This window comes from Eubalaena glacialis, chromosome 6, assembly GCF_028564815.1.
Source record: "Eubalaena glacialis isolate mEubGla1 chromosome 6, mEubGla1.1.hap2.+ XY, whole genome shotgun sequence".
In the NCBI taxonomy this organism is placed as follows: domain Eukaryota; kingdom Metazoa; phylum Chordata; class Mammalia; order Artiodactyla; family Balaenidae; genus Eubalaena; species Eubalaena glacialis.
The window spans coordinates 142,915,878-142,937,596 of NC_083721.1; the positions used below are offsets into that span (position 1 = coordinate 142,915,878).

The 21,719-nt window shown below is 46.1% G+C and overlaps 1 protein-coding gene across 2 annotated transcripts in view; it reads right to left on the reverse strand.

Moving 5' to 3' along the window:
- RFTN1 (raftlin, lipid raft linker 1) overlaps positions 1-21,719 on the reverse strand; it is a 198,767-nt gene that overhangs the window by 84,468 nt on the left and 92,580 nt on the right. For both annotated transcript variants that reach the window (XM_061193694.1, XM_061193695.1), the window contains one exon: positions 10,214-10,322. In XM_061193694.1, the coding sequence (XP_061049677.1) occupies positions 10,214-10,322 (109 nt within the window). The remainder of the gene's footprint in view (positions 1-10,213; positions 10,323-21,719) is intronic.

Here is a 21,719-nt window from a genome sequence, read left to right on the forward strand (position 1 = left end):
GGCAGGCGGATTCTTAACCACTGCGCCACCAGGGAAGTCCCCAGAACCTCTTTTTCCAAGGAACATTGCAGGAAGAGCACACATCAAGAAGTACTGGCTTAGCAGGAAATCACTCAGATCTTCAGCCCTTTTGGCTTCACCCTCAGCCCAAAAGGAACACAACTGTCTGCTGTAAGCACGGTTCAGAGGCAACGGGAGCCACAACCAGCTGGTTATCCCCCCTTGTCCGTCGCAGACTCCCTCTGGGGCCTATTTCAGCAGCTATGGAAGCAGTATGCAAGTACATCTCAGGTGCCCCCAGGCCACAGTGCTGTCCTGGTGAAGCAGACGTCTGTCCCTCACCTACAGGAGCTCCCAGGCTGGCCTACAGCCCACCCAAACACCTGGCCTCAGGTGAAGTCACATGAGCCCTGGCACCTCCAACCTCCCACCAACAAGTGGGGATGGAGGAGAGAGTAGCCTTCCCAAGGTGCCAAAAGCAACCCAGGAGGCATCCTGAGAGGACAGCCTGATGCCCAGGCCTAATTTCTCTCTAGAACAAAGTGTTCTTGGGCACAGACCTGCCACCTCGCTCCGGTTTACTTTCTGTTTCCCCTCCAGTGTTTTGTCTTCTCCACCAGCCTCCAGAAGAGTTTCTGATTCCTTGGATTTGGGGCAATATCTCTGCAGAGACCACAAAGGAAGCAGGCTGACGGCCACAGGCTGCCCACAGACTCAGCAACAGGCCACTCTGTTCTGTGCGCATCTAAATGCCACTTTTAGAAATCCCAAGTTGATTTTTCCCCTGAGTTAACTACAAGTTCTGTTGTTTTATTTTATGTGACATGTGCTCCAAATGCTAAAAATTACATAAAATCGCAATGCTTTACATGGTCAAGTTCTAATCCTCAAGTCAGATATTAAAATTCAGTGAGTTAACTATAAGTTCTGTTATTTTATTTTATGTGACATGTGCTCCAAATGCTAAAAATTACATAAAATCGCAATGCTTTACATGGTCAAGTTCTAATCCTCAAGTCAGATATTAAAATTCAGTTGCTTAACAAAAAATTACATTAAGGAGAACAATGAAGATAATTCAGCAAGCCCATGGAAAGAAAGAAAGAACATCTTAAATTTAAAAGTAAAACAAGCAAACAAAACAAAAATCTCAGAACCATCCTGGGAATAACACAGGAACACACGTGAGTTCTACAGGGTATAGGGCAGTGGTTTTTAATTATAACCCAAAGACTTTTTGGATCAGGCCTTGTAAAGTATGTACCGGGAGGGGAGGGGCCACAGCAATAGCTTCCATGGAGATCACCAATGACCTCATGGCCATCCCACCAATGGCTATTTCTGATTTTTAGTCTTAGAAGCCCCGACAGTGTTGACAAGCCCTCCCCTGCTGAAGCACCCTCAGCGTCCATCACCCGCCCTCCCCAAGTTTCCCCTGGACCTCTCCAGCCACTCACTTTCTGCCTCTTTTCTCTGCCCAGCAGTGAACGCTGGAATTACCCCGGGTTCCGATGGAGGCCCTCTTCCTTCACGCCCTCCCTTCGTTCCTAAGTGATTTCATCTTGGCCATGGCATCATTCACCATCTGCCAGCCGGTATCTCCAGCCCAGACCACTGCCCTGAGCTCCTGGACCACAGAAACGATGGCCTGTCCCACAGGCTTTCTTATCTCAGCAGAGGCCTCCATTCCTTCAGCTGCACAGGCCAAACCAGCCTGGTCCCTCCCTCCCTACCATGCCGTTATTCGATCCGTAAACAGCCCTGGTGATCTCCCTGGCTCCGCAGTCCTCAAATCCATCCACATCTCCACCATGATGCTGTTCTGACTGTAAGCTAAGCTACAACCTAACCATCTACAAAGAGACACTCCAACAGGATCCTAACCGCATCCACCCCTGCCCCCCATCCAGTCTCTACCCCGCAGCCATTCTGATCTTTCCAAAATGTAAATCTGGTATCGTTCTCTAGCTCCTCCTAAAAGCCGCCCCCCCCCCAGTGGCTTTCCACTGCATCCGGGAGAAAAACCCCAATCCTGCGGCTGGCCTGTAGGCCCTGCACACGTGAGTCCTGACTCTCCAGCCTCACCCTCCAATCTCTGCAGTCAAGTCAAAACGGCCTCCGTCCTGTTCCTCTGACCAAACATGCTTCTCCCCACCTCCTGGCCTTTTTCCAAGTCCTTCCACTCCCCACTACCTCCACTCTCTCTAACATGTTTACCCCTCAGATCTCAGGGCAAACACCACTTCTTAGTGGACCACCCTCTCCTCCCACCGCCTGCCTGGGTCAGGGCCCCTCACCATGTTCTACTCCAGAGCACATACCCTTTGTGATGAGACCTCCACCCTGTGACTACCTGCTCTCCGCTGAGCTGTAAGCCTCCTGTGTCCAGGGACGGTACCTGGACTGGCTAAGGCCTCCCCAGACACCACCTCAAAGGTCTGGTCACAGAAACATGGGTGAACCCTGGCCACTGGTACTGGATCTTGGGTTCACGCACAGGGCAAAAAGTGAAGCATAAGAGTTTTGTCTCGTTTTGGGGGGAGTGATCAAGACAAGCACACACCGCCCTCCCTCCCCTCAGGATCAAATTAACTTCAGCTAACCTCCCAGGACAGAAAAGGGAGCTCGCAGGCCAGTGAAAAGAGCAGAAAAGGAACTTTATAAGCAAACAGGCCTCCAGGCAGCAGCTCCTGCATTGTTCCCTCCACTGTGAGCGTCTAAGCCTGTGAGGCCCTCCTGCCTCCTACCCCGGCCTCAAGGGAGAGGGTGTCCCATCCCACGTGTGCAGATCACCCCACCCTGGACCTGCCTCTGCTTTTTATCACCTCTAACTTCCATTAACTTTTCCTTCTCTACCTTTCAGCTTTTAAAGATGCTCAATTCTCCTATTCAAAACCAACTAACAAGAATTCCTTCGACCTGTACTCTGTCTTAGCCTCTCTCTATACTTACATATTCTTAAACCCAGAAAGTGAGGGGTCTCTGCCTGCCCCATCCCTTAAAAATTGCTCTTGTGAGATTTATCAGTGGCCTCCGGTGGTCAAACCCAGTGGGCGACCTCCCACCCGCAGTGGGTTCCAACTGGACCTCTTTGCTGCTGTTACGGTATTCCCTGGTCTCTTCCCGCAGATTCTAGAACAGCACGCTCTTCCCTTTCTCCCCCTGCTTCACTTAAAAGCCATTTCTTTTCCTCCTTCTCCGGATCCTCCCCAGAGCTCTCTCCTCTCTCCCTCTGAAGGAATGAGGGAGCTCTCCCATCATGAGTTCATCCCGTCCACGTCTCTGCCATCTTAGCTGGGGGCTACTCAAAATGTGGTCCTGGGCCCACTGCTGGCCCCCCAACTTTCTGGTACCAGTTTGTGACAAGATAGGTACACAAAGCAAGAGAAAGCATTTATATACTTTTCTAGCTCTTCAACGTTGCCGCCATGTTTCACTGTATTTTACAAAAGCATCCCTCCTTAATGAACTGGAAAAGAACAAAACAAACAAAACCTGGTCCTTCACCACAGAGAATCAATCAGAGAATCTGGTCTAGATCTTGCAGTTCTTTGATGGATCTATCTGCTTACATTGAGAAACCAAGACTTCCCAATAAGAAAATAAAAAACATTATCCACTTCTCTAAAACAAAGCCAACCAACGAGCCAGCCAAGCAACAGAAGACCTTAGGGTCCTGGGTCTGTATTTTCCACGAGGCAGCAATGGGCTGAGGCTATGTGGTGCCTGCCCCCTTGAGATGGGCATGTGCCCCCCAGACAACCCCCTGAACCACTTCCCCACCGTCTCACCTGCCCCTCAACTACGTCCCCATTCCCCGCCTCCTCCCAAGCTCCAGTGTAACCATACCTGCCTTCTGGAATGTTTCCCAGAGGGTCCCAAACATGTCCACCACCAGCCTCATTACCTCTCGCCCCCAAATGGCTCCTCGGGCTGTGTGTTCCTCCCCATCCTCGCAAATGACCCCGCCTGACACTTCAGTCCCCTGAGTGTCATGTCAGGCTCCCCTCCCTCCTCTATGACGCAACGTCTTAACGATTCTTCCTCTGCATTTCTCTTTTAATTTGTTCAATCACTCGACAAATATGTATTAAGTTCTGGAGACACAACAGGGAACAGGACACCCCATCCCCCAGCAGTGCCTCAGCCCCTCCTCTGTCCAGCCCTAGCCCTGAGCCACTTCCCTGCACGCCGATGGCACGCTCACTGCTAGAACCACTCTCCACTTTCCCTTAACCTTTCCCCCAGCCCTACCAGGGAAGCCTTTTAAAAAATGTCACAATTCCCTTGGTTTGAGAGTAGATGAGGGCGCAGTGAGGAAAGGGAAGCCTTTTTAATATAATTTCCCTTTCACTCTGAGTCGGTATCTCGCACTAATTAAAATTAGACCCTGCACAGCACTTGTAGAAATGAAGCCCCGAATACTCAACAATTAGCCAGAATAAACGATGAGTCATTTAGATACCACAGGCAAAGTTTCATAATCCTGGGGATTTGAGATATTCTGTTTCATTAAAAGGAGCCATTGAGATTTGAAATACCTGTCGGGTTCTCTTCTTTAGGACAAGATGTAAGCAGCATCGTTTGGTTTTCTGAAGGGCAATGCCTGTAGTTTAATCCAGGCCACTGAGTTTCTGAGCTTCTCCACACAGAACCTCGCAGGGGTCTGCCTTGCTTCCCCTCAATGTCTTCATTCCAAAGGCTCCGTGGTCCAGTGAAAACCGAAACCTAGTTCTAAGTAGGTCCTTCAGGTCCATCATAAAAGGAGTTAATCTGAGAAAGTGAGAGCCCAGCGCTGAGGGTCTAAAGGTGAGGCCCTGAAGTCTCGCCCGGACAATGGCAGGGGGTGTGGCTTTCTCCCCTGGGCAACCAGGCCTGCAGCCCCAGACTCCACTCAGGGAAGGCCTTGCACTTGCTCCGAAATCTGTCCCCACGTACCAGACACGGTTACACCCAACTGCCTCCCATGCCCAACCCGGCCTTCTGGCTTGGATGGCTCCCTCCCAGTTCCTGAGGGCTCCGCAGAAGCGGCGGCAGGGCCCAGTGGTCAGGAGTGTGGCCCCTGGACCAGACAGGCTGGGTTCCAACCCCAGTCCTCCCTTTCCCAGGTGTAACTTTGGGCAAACTGCATAGCTTCTCTGTGCCTCAGTTTCTTCACCTGTAAAATGGGGATAAGGCTTCAGAAGGGAGAGATGAGGGTTAAGCGTATAGTGCTTGTAACAGCCCTTCAGCACAGGGTCTGCCTGGCATCTAGGGGGATTCCCTCTGTGCAGTAAAATCCCATTTAAAATTCAAATTAACCTATATATGCATAAATAGGAGCCAGCAGCACATAATACAGACAGAGAGACCAATTCGTCTTTTTTTTTTTTTCCCTTGTATTCCTGCCCCAGGGGAATTCTTGCTCCGGGAGCCTGAGACTCCAGGCCATTTCCTGCATCTTTAGAGGAAGGAACCCTCTCTCCCCACCCCGCAATTCACCTGAGCTGGCTTGAGTAGGGCTCCCTTTCACGTAACCAAAAGAACAGTGCCCAGAACAGCCTTCCTCCTCCCATTGTCCCTCCTAAACTCCAGCCAATCAGGACGTGGCTCTTTCTCAGCCTTGAGCCTTTCCTCCATGCTCCCATCCACACCAGGAACAGCAATGCCCACCAAGCCCCTCCACCTCCGCCAGCGCCCATCACTCGCCCCCATCCTCTAGCTCACGTCTCCACAGCCTTCCCAGGCCACCCGGCCACAGACCCTCCTGCTCCTCCCCAGCTCCACGGGCACCCGCTGGGGCCATCCCGCCCCCCCATGGCAGGCCAGGCGAGGCCCCATCGCTCTGCAGTCCCAGCCCCTGGCAAAGCCCCCGTCCTCTCTGAGCTGTCTCCTCCGGTCTAGAAGGGAGACATCACTGCCAGCGTGGCCCCCGGAACGGAAATACTGTGCAGTACCAACCAGAAAACGTGTGCCATGACTCGGCAAACTTTAAAGTGCTTTCGAAACATCCAGACACTTTCCCAAGAAGCTCCAAAGAATGCAGTCATTCGAAGATGAACGTGTAGACTCTTCATTCCATATCACCCTGTCTTCTTTACAATCCTCTGGGAACTCTGGAGAACAGAAATTCCAGAGGGTCCCACAAACACACCAGCCACACGAAACAGGCTCTCTGGGAGTTACCTGGCAGGCTGAACCTTTGTCTCAAAGGAATAGAGGCAGCACCGGAGTTCTCCCAGCCTTGCAACTGTCTCTCAAGCGTTCGGTTCTAGGGCTTTGGAAAATGTATTCTCTCCCAGTCTGCCCATAAAACTGTATCTTAAATGTTCTGTGGGCCATAATAAATAATTTACATAAAGGGTCAGTTGGATGGAGCACAGCAGGATACCAGAGGGAAAAACACAGTGCAGTAGCCCAGGTTTAATTTGATCAGCCAAAGTGCTCAGAGCATCATTAGGCCACACGGAAAGGAAGAGAGTCATCTTTTTTATACAGCTCCCTTCACCCTCCGTGTGAAATCGTGACGGAGGGGGGCTGTGAATTATGGCATCTTCAGCTAATTTTACATGACACAGATACAAATGACTTTATTTTTCCTCATTGTGGAAAATAATGAAATCTCCTTTCCCTCCCTCCATCCATGTCCTCTATCCAAAGGTTCTGCTAATTTAAAACATTTGGTGGAAAAACAACACTGAGGCATTGTTCTGAAGAAAAGAAAAATTCTAATCACTTTGAGTTTAATTCTACTGTGCAGAGAAGAATATGAGCTTATCCTGGATGATGGCACAGTGACAAAATGAGTTAATTACCCTCTCATCGTAAGATGGATCTACTTGTCATAGGGACAGGAGCCATTATTTCACACAAAATAATGACCCAGATAAAAAAGGAATGGCTGTAGGCAGTAGCTGCCAGTGACACAGCTTCATCTTGGCCTAAGTGAATGGCAATTAACAAGTGTCACCACTTGTTATACACACACACACACATACACACACACACACGTATACATATATAGGGACCAAGCTATTCATTAAATATTTACTAAAAATACACAAAATAATTTTTACTGTCTTTCTTCCCAGGGAACTCCTGCAGTCTTCTACCCATGTGATGACAGAAAAATGTACACACGTGTGCAATTCAGCCATCAGCTGCAACAGCTGTTGACCTTGCAGAGAGGCCCCCATTCCTCTCCTCTTTGCACCAGAGGTGGTGTTTTCTCCAGAAATCATGTCCAACAACAGAAAAGGGGAGCAAAGGGAAGGGGGCCCAGTCCCCCAGTCCCATCATTTTGTACCTCTTCTCCTGGTTGTCATGGCCACTGGCCTAGAACTAGAGCCACAGCCAGCAGTGACAGCCAGAAACACTAGATCCTCCCAGGTGGAGCCCCCGGCCACGGACCGACAGGGCAGGGCCAAATGGCCAGGCCACCTCAACACCTGGGTTCTCCAGAGTGGGGAGCTTCCCTTCCACTTTGCTGACCACAACCATGAACTGTGTCTCTATTGAGAGAAAAAGAGGTGAGAGACTCCGAGATACACAACTGGAGACCAATTCTGGCTCAGAAATCTCAGTGCTACCCGAGTGTGCAAGTTGTCTGGTCTTCCTGAACTCAGTCATTTGTATTTGAAAACCAGGGGTACAGGTAAGGCAGGGGCAGGAGGGCACAGTGGGCTTTAAAGTGTATCGTCTTCAAAATGTTAAAAACAGAATCGCATGGAGATTATCATACTAAGTGAAGTCAGCCAGACAGAGAAAGATAAATATCATATGTCACTTATATGTGGAATCTAACCAAAGGATACGGGTGAACTTATTTCGAAAGCAGAAGTAGACCCACAGACACAGAAAACAAACTTACGGTTACCAAAGGCAACGAGAGGTTGGGGGAGGGATAAATTAGGAGTTTGGGATTAACATAAATACACTACTATATATGAAACAGATAAACAACAAGGACCGACTGTATAGCACAGGGAACTATCTCAATATTTTGTAATAATGTATAAAGGAAAAGCATATGAAAAAGAATATATGTGTGTGTGTGCGTATATATGTATGCATGTATATATACATATACATATTTATAACTGAATTGCTGTGCTGTACACCTGAAACTAACACGACATTGTAAATCAACTATACTTCAATAAACATAATAATTTTTTTAATGTTAAAAACAGAATTCTTATACAAACATAGCATGAGCAGGTGTCAATGATCGATTTAATCAATTATTGAATAAATCATGAGATACTGCCATGTGTACAGACACACACACACAATCAGTGGGGGGAAAAGAATGTTGGGATAAAAGTAAAAGTTAACACAAAAGTGGCTGATGTCCTTCAGGGCATATAAACCGTAACTCTGAGGTTCTGTCCTCTGTGGGACAGACGCCCACCTGCACCACAGGCACTGAAGACACACGGCATCTGAGTGTCCATCCACTCAGCAGGCTGTTTACAACCTGAGATGGCCACAAGGCAACGGGTCAGTCCCGCAGTGATCTGGTTTGGTTAAGACAAAAGCGCCAAATCACATGTTTTTAAAAGAGCCTGTTTGATAGTATGGCCAGAGCCGATGCCCTCGTCTTACCAACCCGCCCCTCAAATATTCCAAGCATCTGAGTCTAATTACAAAACCATTTCTACAACTATTTTTCCCCAGTGCTCAGATCACGGGGTAAATCCCACCTCTAGAATGCCCCTACCAAGTTTATGAGAACAGTTTATTTGCAGCAATCCAAAGAAGATGGCCCTATTTATACAGACATCTCTCTGAGTTATGAAAGCACCCATTTTCTCAGGCTTAGGCATGTGTGAACTAAAACTGCTTTTCCTCCCACTTCTTAAAAATGATCTGAATTCTACCATAGCAGAAAGAGTCTCCATCGTCCTAGTAAAATTACCCAAATGTCTGACCTAAGAGGTCATCCAATTCCTGGGCTACGGGTCTCGGCTCCCATCATACCCGAGTGGTTATTCCCAGGGCCTTGTAGAGCCTGAACACTCCACAAACGTTGAAGAGGGGGAGGCGGAGAGTGAACCAAAAAAAAAAAAAAAAAAAAATAGAATCACTGGTTGTTTAAAGGGACCATCCAATTATTCCACTTTTCTGCAGAACTTCTCTCCACGGCCTCCTGTTGCTTTCACAGCCGAGTCCTGGCCCTTCCTTCCACCCCTCATGGCCCCTTTCTTGCCAAAGGTCCTCTGATCTTCTTTTCATTCCCCTCAGGCCCTCACACACGCTGCTCTCTCTGTTCGGAGGGACCCCAACCCGCCCACTGCGGCCCCATCAGGCCTAATCCTACTGTCTCAGCCCGAGGCGCCCCCCCCCCCCCGATTCCCACACCACACCCTGTCTGTCTGCTGCTTCCCTCCTGGTCATGGTCATCTCTCGGGTTCAGAAGAGCCTTCACTGTGAGGACACGAGGGCAGGGACCACAGCTATTTTGTTCTCTGCGTGCCAGCACCTAGTACTATTTCTGGCCTGACAACAGCCAACAATATTTATTAAAGAATTCACTAATTGATTGACTGGATCTCAGACAAACCACAATCACCTCTACATGATGGGGAACTGCCAATTATTTTGGGAGACCGGGAAGGGGAGGACAAGGCAAGCATTAAGCAATGAACTTAGCCCCAGTTTGGGCAAGGACATTCCTCCTGCAATAAACATCAGCGTATTGAAACTCAGCGCACCCTGCAATTAGGCAGGAAACCTCATATGGCTCAAAGAGAAGTTCAAAACCAGACATATTTTAGGGCAGAAAATGAACCCCCTGCAATGAGGCAATTTTCCCTGGTATGATCGCATGCCATTGGTCACCGGACTGTGGCACGCTCCTGCTCTAGGAAAGAAAGGGGGCTCGTGACAATGAAGACCCACAGGGGGAGTGGAAGGTGGGATCTGGGGGGCTCACACCACCCTGAGGATTTGAAGGGGGTCCTGGCAGTGGGCCAGCAGGCCTGTCAGCTGTTAATGCCACTCCAGCCCTAAAAACACAGGGTCTGCCATCCTGGGAGGAGGGGAAGCCACCTTGTTCCAGAGCCAAGGCCAGCCTGAGTGGGAGTAGACTGCCCCCCATGAGGCCACCCAAAGTCCCGGGTCAGAACAGGCCTGGGGAGTGCAGCCCACCTGCCCTCAGCCAGCCCCCAGCCATTCACTCAGGCAAGCGCTCAGCGAGCCCTTTCAATTGCACCCTGACTGCAGCACTCACCTTCTTAATGAACTCTGGGATGATTTTTTGGTCTGTCAGGTGGTCTAGGGAAGAACAGCAATCTAATTCCAAGATGTAGCCTTCATTGTGAAGATCAGCGTTCTGAGATCTGAAAAGAGAAACACACACACACGCACAAGTTAAGATTTTGCACAATATATATATTAAAAAAAAAAGAATCACTGGGTGTTGAATGAAATCCTAATTTCTTTCCTGAAAGTAACTGTCAAAAAGGCAGTTCTGAAAAAATAATTTATGGTTAACAACTCAAATAATATAGAAGGACCTATTAATACTTCATGGAAAGACCTCCAAGACATATCATCAAGGAAAACACATCATTATAGAATGATGGGTTTAGTACAATATGGTTTATACCTTAAACAACACACACACACACACACACACACACACACTCCAGTAATGTATATTTCCCATTGGCAAACCAATAATAGCAGTGACCTCTGGGGTGATGCTGAGGGCCAGTGTGGGAATCGGGCAGGGATGGTGCTAGTGATCAAAAGTGACTTTGGCTGTATCTCTAATTTTTTCACTCTTTTGGAAGAGAATATATTCACGTATCACTTAGAAAATTAAAAATTAATTTTTAAAAGACTTTTAAAGGGTTCAACCCCTACAGAGGGTAATCCGGCAAAATCTATCAAAACTAAAGATGCATGAAGAAAAGAATATAAGGCAACTGAAGTAGAAATCCTGGGACGAGAGCGGACGTGAAGGGCTGTCTGAAGCAAACACTGAACACCTTGCGGTCGAGACGGAAGTGTCCAGCGTGCCCTGCCCCCCATCACCGCCCCCCCACCAGGTGGTGGGGCTGCTTCCCCGTCCCCCTCATATAGATGTGCATGTGACCCAATGCTGGGGGCACTTGGGACAAACAGCAGCAAGTGGTCACCAGAAGGAAATCCCACCACTCCGTGTCACTCCTTTGAGGGACCCCTGGGTGACACTATGGGGCTGAGGGACTCCTGGGAGCCACATGGTTGTCAGAAACTGAAGGTGACTGGCTGGCCCTGACGGACGTCAGACAACAGGAAGTGAACATCAGTCAAGGGCCGGCAGACCGTGCCCTTTCCTCGTGGGAAGGGGGACTTGGAGACCAGGGCCGGGCTCTCCAGGGCTCACACCACGTGTACAGCAACTCTCCACAGCCGAGGGCAGAGCAGGGCCCTCCCAGCCGACTTAGGAGGGTCCCTACCAAGGAGGGGCCCCTGCAGCCCCTGTGAAAGCAGGTGTAGCCAGGACGGGCATCTTCATACTGAATTCCTGAGACACGTATATCCCACCAAATAAACAGTTTCTGAATGCCTATTTGCTATAATATTTTAAAGATGAATTTCTAGGAGTCTTATATATCATTCAAAGCAATTTATGCCGCCATTAACCATCTGAATATGATTCACATGAAATTCAAAAGTGGAAAAATTAAAGAGGATTTGGTTTTCCCCAGGTGTGCAACTGTGATTGGGTAAGCAAATGTCAATAATTTATTTTATTTTTCTCTCTAACATATCCTTTCAGGGGTAGGGACTGAGGTGCATACTTTTGAAATGTAAAAGAATCAACTGATTCCAAACGGGCCAAACTGGAATAAACTAATTGCAAAAGAATCAACCAATTCTTTTTTTTTTTTTTAACATCTTTATTGGAGTATAATTGCTTTACAATGGTGTGTTAGTTTCTGCTTTATAACAAAGTGAATCAGTTATACATATACATATGTCCCCATATCTCCTCCCTCTTGCGTCTCCCTCCCTCCCACCCTCCCTATCCCACCCCTCTAGGTGGTCACAAAGCACCGAGCTGATCTCCCTGTGCTACGCGGCTGCTTCCCACTAGCTATCAATTTTACGTTTGGTAGTGTATATATGTCCATGCCAATCTCTCACTTTGTCACAGCTTACCCTTCCCCCTCCCCATATCCTCAAGTCCATTCTCTAGTACCCAGCAATCCCACTACTGGGCATATACCCTGAGAAAACCATAATTCAAAAAGAGTCATGTACCAAAATGTTCATTGCAGCTCTATTTACAATAGCCAGGACAAGGAAGCAACCTAAGTGTCCATCAAAGATGAATGGATAAAGAAGATGTGGCACATATATACAATGGAATATTACTCAGCCATAAAAAGAAACGAAATGGAGTTATTTGTAGTGAGGTGGATGGACCTAGAGTCTGTCATACAGAGTGAAGTAAGTCAGAAAGAGAAAAACAAATACCGTATGTTAACACATATATATGGAATCTAAGAAGAAAAAAAAAAAAAGGTCATGAAGAACCTAGGGGCAAGACGGGAATAAAGAATCAACCAATTCTGAACCCCAGCCTTCTCGCCTAAAAACTTCATCAGAGATTAGACTCATGTTCTCCCTTTTTCCCCCATGTTCTTACTCTCTCCCTACCCTAAACAAAAGACATGCTAAGAGGAACTAAAGCAGAAGATTCCAGACTTTTGAAAGAGAAGACTTAGTCAAGATACTGTCATATGCATCGTGTGGGATCTCAAACAACAAAGACAGGAATAGGAGGAGGAAAATAGGACGTGAAATCCCCGCTGCTGTCACACAGGAACTAACACCAGACTGTACAAGGTTATTTATAAATACCCACTGACATTTTATTTTATTTTTTTTGTTTTGTTTTTTTATAAATGTATTTATTTTTATTTATTTATATTTGGCTGTGTTGGGTCTTCGTTGCTGCGCACAGGCTTTCTCTATTTGCAGTGAGCGGGGGCTACTCTTCGTTGCGGTGTGCGGGCTCTAGGTATGTGGGCTTCAGTAGTTGTGGCTTGCTGGCTCTAGAGCACAGGCTCAGTAGTTGTGGCGCATGGGCTTAGTTGCTCTGGGGCACGTGGGATCTTCACAGACCAGGGATCAAACCCATGTCCCCTGTATTGGCAGGCAGATTCTTAACCACTGCACCACCAAGCAAGTCCCCTCACTGACATTTTAAATGACTATGGTGAAAAATAGTAAACATTGAAAATTAGTCAAATAGACAGTTTTCCAAAGAAGACATCCAGATGGCCAACAGGCACATGAAAAGATGCTCAACATTACCAATTATTAGAGAAATGCAAATCAAACTACCTCACACTGGTCAGAATGGCCATAATCAAAAAATCTAAAAATAACAAATGCCAGAGAGGGTTTGGAGAAAAGGGAACCCTCCTACATGTTGGTGGGAATGTAAACTGGTGCAGTAGCTAAGGAAAACAGTATGGAGGTTCCTCAGAAAACTAAAAATAGAATTACCATATGATCCAGCAATCCCACTCCTGGGCATGTACCCAGACAAAACTATAATTCAAAAAGATACATGCACCCCTACGTTCATAGCAGCACTGTTCACAATAGCCAAAACATGGAAACAACATAAATGTCCATTAACAGATGAATGGATAAAGAGGATGTGGTACATATATACAATGGAATATTACTCAGCCATTAAAAAGAATGAATAATGCCATTTGCAGCAATATGGATGGACCTAGAGATTATTATACTAACTGAGGTAAGCTAGACAAAGACAAATACCATACGATATCACTTATATGTGGAATCTAAAAAATGATACAAAGGAACTTATTTACAAAACAGAATAGACATAGAAAACAAACTTATGGTTACCAAAGGGGGCAGGGAGAGAGGGATAAATTAGGAGTTTGGGATTAACATATACACACTACTATATATAAAATAGATAAACAACAAAGGACCTACTGTATAGCAGAGGGAACTATACTCAATATCTTATATTTTCTATAAAGGAAAAGAATCTGAAAAAGAATATATATATATATATATATATGACTGAATCACTTTGCTGTACACCTGAAACCAACACAACATTATAAATCAACTGTACTTCAATTAAAAAAAAGAATCCTTCAATAAGAAACCAAAACAATAAAATAAAATAAGTCAACACTGTATCCACTCTGTAAAACACCCATAAAATGAATGGAGGGAAGATGGGTCTGTCTTTAAACAACTCACAGGCCCGACTCACTAGACTCACAAGGGATAATTGTTAGTACAGGATCTAATAACTCTCAGCTTTGCTTCTAGAACAAGAAGTACTCTGAGGAGGAAAGCAGCTCTGGTTCATTTCATCAGATAATTAACTCAGTTACATCTGAACTGAAGGAAGCACAAAAGGTGGACAAAAATAGGCATTATTATAAATTTTCTAGATGAAACATGAAAACTCACATCTCGGCCTATGGTCACTTGAAAGCAAAGCCATGCATATTGGAGGAATAGGTGAGTAACTAAAGGTCTCCTCTGCCTTACAGGAATTACCTCCATAGTTTAAAATGAAAGGGTTGGAACACTGAAGAGCAGCTGCAGGGGAGAGGGGTGGCAAGGACCCCTGACTACTCCGAGGACAGATGCCCAAGCCCTCAAGTCAGCACTCTGTGAGGGGTGAGGCCAGAGCTGGGTGGGTGGCACAGTCACACAGAAAGCCCCTCCCTGCCAGAAGCCCTGTGAAAAACTGTATCAAATCCACAAAAGCTTGAAGCTTGCCTACAGGGCTGCCAATGGGAGCGTCTGGGCTCCTCAGCACTGGGGGGCAGGTTGGGTGGAGGGAGGGCAGTGACCGTGGTTGCTCTAAGGTGACCCCCAATGACCTTCCTTTTCTGGTGTTCATGCCTTTGTAGAGTCCTTCCCCCTGAGTGGGGGCAGGGCCTGCGATGTGCTTCTAATCAAAAGAACCAGGCAAAGGGATAGGAGATCCCTCTCGTGATGACGTGACACCATAAGACTCCACCTTAGCAGATGAGAGCTAGACCCTGCCCTTGCTGGCTGCCAGGCTGCCAGGGCACCGTGTGGGCAGTCCCTGGATGACAGCCATCAAGAGATCTCAGCCCTAGGAGATGAATTCTGCCCACAACCGAATGGAGCTTGGGAGCAGACCTTTCCCCAGTCAAGCCCCTGATGAGACTGCAGCCCCAGCCAATACTTCCACTGCAGCCTGATGAGACCTGAAGCAGTGAGCCCAGAAAAGCTACAGAAACTGAGATAATAAATGTATGTTGTTGGAACCACCAAACTTGTGGTAATTTATTACAGAGTGTAGAAAACTCATGCAGTTGCCGAGCAGGAAGACACGGCAGCTTCATGCTTAGACCAGGCCTCCTACTGGTGGCTGGGTCTAGGCTCAGGCCCCAAGATCCAGCCAGACACCTGAGAAGAGCCTCTGACAGGTGATGAGTGTTTCATGTCCCAGAGGGCAAGGACCACCCTGACCACACTGACATGCCCTAGAACTGAGTCCAGGAACCATGGCCTGGCCCCTGAGGGACCACAGCACAGGGAAGTAGATGTCCTGCAGTCAGTCAAGTTCCTAAGAATCCTTAAGATGCATCACTGGTTGAGCAGGGATCTGCACCCTCCTGTGGGGGAGGGGAAACACCACTTATGTTTCCCCAAAGGACGTGTCCTTGTGTTGTCCTGGAAAAGGATACTGGAAACCATCAAACGTCCACCTGGACTGAAGCCCACTGGCTTCCACTTCCAGAAGGGACAGAAAGATCTGGGTCTAAACAATAAAAAAAAAGAGGGACACAGAATGCACTTCTGGAGATGTAGGATTAACTACCTGCCAAAGCCTCCCTTATCTAAAAATTAGCAGTAAATACACTGAGATTAAATGCAGACACTCTGAGAAGAGCATTGCTAACAATGAAATATGCTTCCCCCGTCTCCCCTCCATAATTTCCTCTAGATTTATTAGTTAGAGGCTGCAGGTCCTAAAGCTAACTAGAGGTGGATCATTTCCCAGCTGTGTGCCTTTGGACAATTTATTTAAACATTCTATGCCTCAGTTCCTTTCACTGTCAAATGAGAATATTATGAGTAGCTATCTCTTGGCATCCTTGTAAGGATTAAATAAGACAAAAGCATGTAAAGCCCTTAGCATAGGGCATGGCAAGAAGTCCGGGCTCAACAAATATCAGCAGCTGCTGATCTACTTCTATCATCTGTAAGTGCATTCCTAGCCCTTTTCATAGTTCCTAATTACTCATTCATTCAACGAATATTGATCACACTACTACTTTGTGCCAGACACTCTTCTTTACCATCAATAGACAAAAGAGACAAAATCTCTGCCCTCACGGAGCTCACAACCTGGTGGAGGGAGACAGGCAATAAACAAGAAATACTCATGAGCACAGAGAGTATGTTCAACGGTGGTAAGCGTTAAAGAAAAAAGAAACAGCAAGGTGTAGAGAATCATGAACGGTGGGAAGCTGAAGTTTTTATGAGGGTGGTCAGGGCAGCCTCACTGAGAAGGCGACACTTGTAATAAAGATCTATGGGAGGTGACCGTGCTGACAGCCAGGAAAGAAGCTTCCAGGCAGAGGAACAGCCAGTGCAAAGGCCCTAAGGTGAGATCGTACAAAAAAGCCCTGTGGCTGGAGCTCAGTGAACCAGGGGCAGAAGAGGAAGAGGAGATGAGGTCGGAGAGCCAAAGGGGAGTCAGAGAGTGTAGAACTTACAGGCCACGGTGAAGACAGTGGCTTTTACTCAGAACGACAGGGGAAGCCCTTGTGGAACAGAGAAGTGACACCATCTGATTTATTTTATTTTTATAGAAGTATAGTTGATTTACAATATCGTGTTAGTTTCAGGTGTACAGCACAGTGATTCAGTTATATATTATATATATATATAAATAACTTTTTCAGATTCTTTTCCCTTATAGGTTACTACAAAATATTGTGTAGAGTTCCCTGTGCTCTACAGTAGGTCCTTGTTGGTTATCCGTTTTATATATAGAAGTGGGTACATGTTTATTTTAAAAGGATCCTTCTGGCTATAGGGGGCAGCTAAGAGACTAACCCAGTGGTCCAGGCGGGAGGTGATGGTGACCCCAAGGGGGCTGGTAGCAGCGTAGCAGCGCTGGGAAGTGCTGGATTCTGGATATACTTTCAAGGTAGAACCTTCAAGACTTCCTCATGAACAGAACAGGTTGTGAGGTGTGAAAGGAAGAAAGCAGATGAGGATGGCCCCAAGGAGTTTTGCTCCAGCCACCGAGAGAGTAGATGATGCTGCCACAACTATGATGGGGAAGGCTGGGGCGGGAGTGGTCACAGGCTTGGGGAGAAGATCAGTAATTCGGCTTCCTAGGTACTGAATTTGACATTATCCAGCAGACGGCCAAGGAGAGATATCTGGTAGAGAGCTGAATACATATTCGAGTCTGGACTTCAGGAGAGAGGGCTGGAGATGTGAATCTGGGAGTCATCAGCTTCCACATGGTATTCAAAGCATGAGACTGAATGAGATCTCAATTAATATATAGAGAGAAGAGTCAAGGACTGAGCTTGGGGACCCTCCACCATGAAGAGGGTGGGGAGAAAAGAGGAGAAAGCAGCCAAGGAGACAAAGAAAGAGCAACCATGGGGGAAGAGAGAAAACCAAGGGAACGTGCAGTCCTGGATCAAATCAAGGAAGCACGTCTAGGGGAGGGTAGGAGCCACCCGGTCCATTGCTTCAGTTAACATATTTAGAATCTTCCCTTCAATTTACTTATCCTCTTGAAATCCCAAGAGAGAAACTGGATTTAATCCACCCTACAGAAAAAGGTGCAAAGAAATCAGTTCACATTTAATATTATATATGACTATCCTGTTACATGGGCTGACTGTCAAATCAATCTGCCGATTTGGGTTCCGAGTAGCTTGGCTCCTCGAAAAAAAACCATCTCCGTGCTGCTGGGTCATTTCTCAGAAATGGCCTGGAGGGAGCATTAACTAAAAAGAGCTCTGACCCATCTCATGTCTTGGGGTCCCCACCTGTACACACTGGAGAGTTGAGAGGCGTTTATTTCCAGCCATTCCTAAGGGAGTTTCTGAAAGGAAGAGGGAATGAAAGCATATCCTGGCGCAGATATGCAAGGTCCTGAAAGCCAAGAATGAGTAAGACAAAATGAATTCAGATTCTCAAAGCACAGCAACATCAACAAGGCACATAAACAGAGCACTCCTGACCAATTAAGACACTGGAGAAGCAGCTAAGACCTTACAGTCCAGCTAAGTTTTCAAAAACCATCGTAACATGACAACAAAATGCTGTGGTACCCTAGATTGGGTCCCAGAACTGGAAAAGGACATTAATAGAAAAATTGATGAAATCCAGATAAAATCCACAACTTAGTTATTAGTAATATACCAAAGTCGATTTCTTAGTTTTGACAAATGTACCACAGTAATGTAAGATATTAATGATGGAGGAAACTCGGTGAAGGGCCTAAGGGTTGTGACTTTTCTGTTAAATCTACAATATCCCCAAATAAAAGTTATTGAAAAAAAAAGAAAGAAAGAAAGCCATCAGACACTCTGGGGGATGTGTATGTTTGTTTGTTTTGATTCTGTAGTATTTATTCTCAGAGTCAGTGTTTCTAGTCCTAAACTACACCAACACCCCTGCCTGACTATACTGTTTATGTAAGAGATCCCTCAAATCACATGAAGGCAATGACTGAAATAATTGGGTTTGGGGGACAAAAGAATAATCTCCGTTGATGTGCCCTAACTTTAGGCACTGGACCAAGCCAACAAGCAAACCCTGGGCTCTGTGCATCAGACCGGGTGTCCCGTCGGGCAGGCATTCTCCACCCTGGCTGCATTCAACCTTGGAATCACTCGGTGAGCTCCCACAAATTTTGATTTAATTGGTCTGTGGTACGGCCTGGGCCAAGGGGCTCTAGAAACTCCCCAGTGATTCTAATGGGCAACCAGAGTGGAGAACGACGGTCTAGGTGGGCTGTGTTGCAGCGGCTGCTCTCCTGGAGATTTTCCTTGGCCGTAACTGAGCAAGTCCACGGAAAAGAGGAAACACAGAAAGAAGGACTTGTAGAGACCAACAATGTAGACTCCTAGCCCCTCAGAAGATGACAAACCTCCCAGAAAAAGGACCAGGCCTTAAGGAAATACAAGAATGGACAACTCTATCTGTGCCTCTTTCAGTTAGAGAAACTCAAAAATACTTCCCACTTCTTGCTTTCCTCACTCTTCTTATGTTTTATTGTGCTAAAATACACATAACATACCATTGACCATTTCAGCCATTTCTAAGCACACATTCAGCGTCATTAAGTACATTCACAATGTTGTGCCACCGTCACCACCAACCATTTCCGGAACTTCTTCATCATCCCAAACAGTCCTCGCTCCTTTGACACCATATAAATGGGACTTGGGCAAAACTGAACATGAACATGTAGGAAAATTTAGATAAATGCTTCTCAAACAAACACACGAGAGCAGATTCAGACGCTGCGCATTTGTGCACAAACCTTTCCTAACTGTAGGGCAGGGCAGCAAAGAGCCCACATGCCGAAGTACCTCAGAGGTCAACACGATTGGCCCCAGACATCAGAGCTGTTTAAGACCATAATAAAACACCACCTATTCCGTGTCACGTCGCCCTCATTACTCAGACACAAACATCAGCTGTCATAAAAACTGTGCACAAACTCCTCATGTCACCACTGCCACATCTGCCAAGGGTTGTGTGGTCATTCCCCAGGCAGCTGGAGAGTCAGAAGTTCAAACCAAGGGAAGCAAACTCAAAGGTCCACAAACACTGAGTGAAAGAGGATATTTTTTGACCAAAAGACATAACCCGATCACTTTGTTCTCATATAAAAGATACAGAAATGGTCTTCATGTCCACCAAGAAATACGCTCTCTCCTATTTTTCTCCAAACACAGAGTCCTGTCTGACTCCCTTCCACATTCCCATTTCTGAGAGCAACGTGGCTACAGAGAAACTTGACCCACCAGGGGAAAAGTCCCAGTGCACGGGTGATGTTAAGTGGCACGGCCGAGTCACCTCCGTACTGGGGAGCCGATGGGAGCAGTGGAAACCATGGTGAGCTGGGCAGTTTCTATCTCAACCATTACTAGGAACTCCAGGCCGGGGTTGCCAAATCTTCTAACTTTTTTAAAGGCGTCATTACATCATGTTTTTTGGTGGCCACAAATGTCAAATTTTGGCTCCAAACGATGTTTATCACTATTATGTAATCCAACATCTTTGGGACTGAATCTGACCTCTGGGCCATCAGTCCCTGGCCTCTGGGTTCCATACACAGTGCTCCAATATGAGTCACAGAGGCTGGATGCCAGGCAAGAGATAAGAGCAAACAGATTATCCAACTGTATCATTGTCAGAATAACTAACCCTGAACCCAAGTCTGATATTTTACCATTGTAATGACCTAGCAGATTCTTCCCCTCCCCACTCCCCATGACCGTGGTCAGGACATCAACACTGACCCTGCCTGATCTCCCAATGGCTGGGACAGAACCCTTTTCTAAGCCATTAAAAAAACATGTTTGCAAGCAAAGACTGTAACGCTTTATGAGTTACAGTCATAAAGGGTTAATCCTCAAATTATTCAGATGAAATGTCAAGCAGTAAGCTAAATACCTATTTTGGTCTCATGGACAGAGCTGAAATCAGGCCACTAAAAAGCAGATGCCTGTTTATAGTCTACTATAAACTATCCTTTTAAACAATAAACATGTTAATAAAAACTATCATACACACTTCTTTTAAATAATAAACATGTAACAGATCTCACTTCAACTAATTAATCCCTTAGATAGCTTCAAAGATCATGAGTTGAAGCAACATCTTCTTTTTCCCAGGACACAAAGCACAGTTTGAAATTGAGTTATGAAAAGAAACGAGAGAGAATGTGCAGTTCATCAGTAGGGTTATTTTTGCTTCATTGAGGAACAATCAGAAAGAAATGGTGACAAACACAAACTTAGATTACTAGGCACTTCTCCAACGAGAGAAAAAAAAAAAATCACTAAATGTCAGTTGACAGAAGCAAATTCTCTATCTCTGGGAAACAGGACAGAATTTTCAGATTTTTCCCTCAAGGCATTGCCAGGTTCAAGCAGAATGATCAGAATGGTGTGTTGTTGTTTTTGTTGTTTTAAAGGAGTAGTAGGGAGGAAAATGAACTACACATCTGAGAAAGATCTATCCGCGAAAGGAAAAGAAGGCTTTTTCTAGTTTCATGAGCTTATCACTTGCTTGACCACTGACCACAGGAAGGGCTGGAGTTACATCCTCTCAAAAAACTTACAGTCTCATATTTTGCTTAGTGAAATGTCAAAGAAAAATACTGCATGTTATCGCTTAAATGTGGACTCTAAAAAATAAAACAAATTGGTGAATGTAACAAAAAAGAAACAGACTCCCAGATATGGAGAACAAACTAGTGATTACCAGTGGGGAGAGGGATAGGGGGAGGGGCAACATAGGCAGAGGGGCTTCAGAGGTACAAACTATTGGGTACAAAATAAGCTACAAGGAGATATGGTACAACACAGGGAATATAGCCAGTATTTTATAATAACTATAAATGGAGCATAACCTTTAATTAAAAATTGTGAATCACTACGCTGTACACCTGAAACATATAATTTTGTAAATCAACTACACTTCAATAA